The sequence below is a fragment of the Pteropus vampyrus genome, unplaced genomic scaffold, assembly GCF_000151845.1.
Source record: "Pteropus vampyrus isolate Shadow unplaced genomic scaffold, Pvam_2.0 Scaffold354, whole genome shotgun sequence".
NCBI classification, from domain to species: domain Eukaryota; kingdom Metazoa; phylum Chordata; class Mammalia; order Chiroptera; family Pteropodidae; genus Pteropus; species Pteropus vampyrus.
The window spans coordinates 305,124-311,044 of record NW_011889135.1 but is presented as its reverse complement, the minus strand read 5'-3'; the positions used below and the strand labels follow the sequence as shown (position 1 = coordinate 311,044).

The following is a 5,921-nucleotide window of genomic DNA, read 5'->3' as shown; positions in this document are numbered from 1 at the left end:
ATCTATTGAATCAGGAACTCTGGGAATAGTGTCTAGCAATCAATTTTAACAAGCGACCCAGCTGCTTCTAATGCAGGGTAAGCTGGAGAACCACTGAGTTAACAGGTAATTACATAGTCAAAAAAATGGGGGTAAGGGCCCCAAAAGTGTGTATAGGAAGGGCGGGAACAAGACATGGGCAAATTATCCTCACGCTGCCCTCTCAGTACCTTTTTGCTGGCTGGCCTTGGGGCTCCGGTTGCACTTGGAACATCATTATTGCCAGAGCCATAGTAAGACATCCGGTTGCGATCAGCCATCTGAAATACGAAAACCATGACTCAACAGTCAACCAACAGTGGTTGACTGGAAAGGTGAGACAGTGGCCTGGAAATCATAACCTCAAAATTCATTTTTAATGTTTCCTGCTTTTCTCTGATTACAATGGTAAAACACTTGTCATAAATAAACATGAAATAAAGCAAAAAACGTGAAGTCACACCTAACTTTACTTGCTCCTGAGATAACCACTGTCAACAGTTTGCTGTGTAGTAACCTAGAGTTAAAACCTAGTTAAGTATGAGGGGGATGCTCAATAAATAGTCCCTTCAACATTCTGCGTCTGTGACTTTATTGGGAGAGCAGAAAAAAATGTGTGGGAACAGTGCCTCTCTGTGGGTTACTAGGGTACTGTACCTAGCCTCCTAAACACTAAGAAATGGTCAAAAACCAAATTTTCTCCCTTCGTTACAAAACAATTAGAAAATTCTTGACCCAGTCCTCATAGGAATTTAATAATTTCACTTTTATTCAAGAAAACCATTACGATCAATAATAATAACTGCAGACTACTTTTAACTTGGGCAATCAGAAGTTGATATTCCTTAAAGGAACCTTCGCTATGAGGTTGAACCACAGTGTGTTGGCAAATATTTCACAACGAGCTCTTGGAGGAAGGGGCTGACTTGTAGCATTTGCTACTTTCTATGCAGTAACTGTTTCCGTCATGGCTGATTTCAAGTTAACATGACATCACTGAACATAATGTTGAGAAGAGATGTGCAGTAGTAAGCCATTCTATAGTATTTCCACCAAACAGACACAAAAGTCAAAAATAATCTCAAGAACATGGATGATAGTAAAATATAGTAGAATAATTAGGAAAAGATAAGGTTTGAGCACTGCCTTTTTAGAGTGGAATAATTTTAGGTTTAAGGACAAGTTGCAAAGGTGGCACAGAGAGTTCTTATATAGCCTTCACCCCATTTCCCCCATAATTTTAATATCTTACATAACTATGCTATGTTTGTCAAAACTAAGAAATTAACACTGGCACATTACTATTAGTTGAACCACAACTTTATTTGGATTTCACTGGCTTTTCCACTAATGTCCTATTTTTGTGCCAAGGTACAATCCAGGTTATCACATTGCATTTAGGTTATCTTTGTTTTTAATATAACTTAGTTGTTAGTTTGCATAATTTATTTTTAAATAATGGCTGTATTTAACAACTGGTTCAACAAATTCTATAAATTTAACAATCAGTTCTTAGAAACTGGTACGTTTCTAAGCACCTCCCTGGGGTTATTTTGTGAATCCAAAAGGACAGACTATCAACAGTTTCCTATGGTGCAACCTCTAGATCACTAGAATCAATAGGAGCAGGTCCAGTACTTTTCAAAGATGCATCAATGATTCATAAGTTCAGCCAGGGTTCAGAACCTCTGCAGAGATAAGAACGATAAGGCCCAGGGCAGAAACTGACTTGTCCATGACCACATGGCTGGCTGGTGTCAGAGTCAACCTAACCCTGGTGTCCATATTCCCTCTCTTACAACAGATTGTCTCAAGTGGGTAGATTTTGAATGAGAAACCGTATCAAAATCTAGAGAGTCTGATTTACTTTAATCAGGAGAAATGATATTACTCAAAGTTTAGCCACTTTGAGGTCACAGATAACTGGAAAGAAAATTCAGACTAAGAATTCATGGTAGCTTTGTAAGAAAAACAACAACAACAAGACTGAATTGTACACTTTAAAGAGGATGTATTTTATGGTATATGAATTACATCATGATTTTTAAAAAATTTCAAACGAGAGACATTCTACAAAATACCTGACCAGTACTCCTCAACACTATCAAGGTCATAGACAACAAGGAAAGTCTAAGAAACTGTCACAGCCAAGAGGAGCCTAAGGTGACATGATTATAAAATATAATGCGGTCACCTGTAAGCAATCCTGGAATAGAAAAAGGACATTAGGACAAAAACTGAGAAAATATAAATAAATATGAACTTTAGTTAATAATAATAATAATAACATCAATATTGGTTCATTAACTGTGACAAATGTACCATTCTAATGTAAAATGTTAGTGACAGGGAAACTGGGTATGTGGCATATAAAAACTTTTTGTACTATATTTGTAATAATTCTATAAATCTAAAAATGTTATAAAATAAAAAGTTTATCAAGAGAAAGCAAAGAATTTGTGGCAGAAAAAAATATATAGGGCAAGTTACCAATCCTTTCGGGATCTCAGTTTTTATTTACTTACAAAATTTGGCTTTGTTCTTTGGGATTATGGATGTTAATGAATGCAAAAGACAGATATGAAAAACAAAACAAAACAAACAAAAAAACACACCTTTCTAGGCATCAAAAAAAGTTGAAGCTAAATTTTTCTCCTTGAACATAAAATTCATGATATTCCTTGACTCTCTGTGGCTAAACCAGCTATGCCCTAAATACTTCCTACCACAGTAACTAACTCTGAGCAGATCCCCAAATGCTATTCTTACCTCTGCATCTTTCAGAATGTCCTCAATCGCTTCAAAAAAAAAATGAACGTTAATAACTCTAATGCTGAGCATTAAAGCATTTGACCAACACAGTGGACAGCAATAGTGCTTGATTTTGTGTTGTTTCTCCAAGTGTTAGCTAAGAATAAAAAAGCCCACCTCGCTTTCCAGGGTTTGGCATCTTCCCTACCTTGGAAGACATGATGTTCTTAACTTCCTCGTCGGCTGCAGAATGTGTTCCCGCAAGGTCTGGGTTGCTGCTGCTCATTACTCGGGCCTGCAGCAGCTTCGAACTCACGACGGCAGCAGATGTGCGTCCATATGTGTGGTAGCGAGGGTCAGGGAGGGCAGTGGGGCCACCTGCACCCCACCAGGTACAGACATGTCAACAGAAAGGGGGTCAGAGTCACTTACTGCTCTTGAGAAGAAACCGAAGAGGGACAGGGTCGATAGTGGAATGAAAACCAACTAGATTAGGTCTTGGAATTAGGGTCTTCTTATCAAATGCCTAGGGGAGGCCAGGGAGGCAATGTTTTGGGGATAGGTAGATAGGGGGTAAGGCAGTAGGGAGTGGTGAGGAAAGTGGTACTCTGGAAACATGTGCCTCTGCCAGAGTTTCTCAAGACAAGCTGGAAATATAGACTTTTTAATTTATTAATATTTAAATGCTGACTACTTTATAAGTGATACAGTAAGGTTTTCTGAGATTTCAGAGTCCAAGGAATCATCTTACAAGGATAAGTATATACTACATTATTGAGGTTTTTCACTTTTAAGTATTTACATGTCTTCCAAAGTGATTATGTGTCTATGATATATTACCAATATTTTTTAAAAAATCAAAATTGCAGGTTTACTTGAAATGAGGTCGCATGGACTAAAAAAAATGTCAAGTTCCTTCATTAGAGCCTGGAACTTTGTGAACTTGTTGATGCTACCTTTTTTTTATCATGCTGACCAGAAGTTCTGTTTGATTATTATCTATGTAAATAATTAAGACCAGAGAAATGAATTATTATTATTCAAAAGTTTAGTTCGAGGGAAATTAGAAAAGGGATTTTCATAATGAAAAATTTAGGAATTATTGCTTATCGCTTCTATAGAATACATATTATTTTCTTTATCATAATTATCCTAGAATTCCAGGCATCTGTTGTCATTTCTCCATATTTTCCAAAAAGAGATCCTAATTGAATCAGAAATTACAAATTGAGTAAAGACTAATGAGTATTATTAAACAGGCAGAAAAAGCAACTGCTTAGAGTATGAAAAGAAGGAGGCAGGAAGAAAGCAAGAGAGAAAAATCCAGAAATAAACTTTTAATTTTAATATTCATGTCAGTTTTGTGTCATTCTGAAAATAAAATTTAACTTTCGGGCCTTTTATTTTATTTTGAATTACGTGGCCAGGGGGTGGGGTTGAGAACGCCCTGTCCATCAGACACCCATGCTCGAGGCAACGGTACCTGACTTAGGGAAGTCTCTTTGCAGTTCTGGCAGGCGGAAGACGTAGTGCACGTAGGAGGCCAGCAAGCAGTTCCTCCCGTGCTGGTCCTTGCCCAGGTCCTTGCTATTGTGTAGACTGTTGGCGATGGCCACCACAGACTCGAAGGCAAACTGGGAGAAGTTGGCTGAGGATCCAAGATAAAAATGGACAGCTTCACAGTCGGTTCTTAATGGACCTGAGGTAGAACATTCTCTAGGGCAGTGACAGGAGACCTGACCACCAACTAAACGAACTAGGCTGGTTAAGACGATGGCCTAGGGCAGAGTGAGTGTTTTAGGAAGCTCCAGCATGCCGGCTCTGCTTCCTGGCAATGACTTCACATTTCCTCCCTCATCTTCCTTCTCTTACTGGAACTGTGGTTTTTCACAACAAAGACATGAGACATCCTCTCCTCTCTAAATCATGATGTGAATTGGCGCTACTCAGTGAAGTCTGCCCTGACATTGTCACCATCACATGGGAGCGTGGTAGAAAAGCAGAATCTCAGGCCTCTCCCCAGATCCACTGAGTAAGAATCTGCATTTTAACAAGATGCCCAGGTGATTCTCATACACACTATGATTTGAGATGCTCTGTTGCACAACACAGATTCTTGGTGTAAAGATTAATCTAAAAATGTATGTGTATTAATGTCATTCCCTACAGTGCACCTTTACAAAGGGTTAGATTTACCACATGTGTACTCTTGTTCTGGAGCTTCAGCCCTCCACAGTTTGGCTCCACCCTATTTAGCCACCACTGGACCCTTGTCTTCTCAAATTCAACTTCCCTTAAAATGAGGCACGGATCGTATTGTCCTTATCACATGTCTTCTGATCTCTGCAATTTCGCTCATGCTGCTGTCCTCGCCTAGAATGCCCTCCTCGCTGCTGCTCGTGAAAACACACTCACACTCCCATGGTTGGCACAATCCCATCTCTTCCACAAAGCCTCTGACACCACTCAGTACAGGGCTTAAGTGACACCAAATCACAAGGTTCTTTGGCTTTTCTGGTGGTAATATAAACCCAGCTGAAAACAGTGTCAGACAAAAATGCCCCACAGCAGCCAGTATGCCCCTGCAGGAATCAGGAAAACCAAGGGACCCATGTCTTACATGACATTGTTTCCAACTGAAGTTTTACACGTTGTATTTAGTATTAATTTGTTAAAAAGCAAGCATTTAAATATACTGTAAGACAGAAAATAGATGACTGGTTGCCAGAGGCTGAGAGAAGGGGCGAGTGGGGAGTAACTACTAAGAAGTATGGGGTTTCATTTGGGGCTAATGAGAATGTTCTGGAATTGGATCATAGTGATAGTTACACAACCTTGTCAATACATTAAAAAACAATGAATTGTACATTTCAGTAAATTTCATGATATATGCATTATATTTCAATGTAACAAAGTGATCATGTTGCATTTCATCTTAGAGAATTCCTTTCCTTTTATTTAAGATGAGTTGTCTTATTCTTTAAAACATTATATTTCCTTGTTGGTCGAGGAAACAAAAATATCTTATAAGTAAAAGAAATCTATCAATTATCAGGAATAAAATCGAAAGACTGCCTCTAATTATTTGATACATTTATTTTTAAAACTATAATTTTATGCATCCTAATTTAATTTTTAACATCCAGGGAGTC

The 5,921-nt window shown here is 38.3% G+C and overlaps 1 protein-coding gene across 1 annotated transcript in view; it reads right to left on the bottom strand.

The window, feature by feature from the left end:
• The window catches only part of DOCK8 (dedicator of cytokinesis 8), a 162,898-nt gene that overhangs the window by 71,764 nt on the left and 85,213 nt on the right, over positions 1–5,921 (bottom strand). Inside the window, exons 18-20 of the mRNA XM_023522678.1 lie at positions 4,253–4,547; positions 2,978–3,147; positions 210–299 (exon numbers count right to left, since the gene is read on the bottom strand). Of these exons, the coding sequence (XP_023378446.1) occupies positions 210–299; positions 2,978–3,147; positions 4,253–4,547 (555 nt within the window). The remainder of the gene's footprint in view (positions 1–209; positions 300–2,977; positions 3,148–4,252; positions 4,548–5,921) is intronic.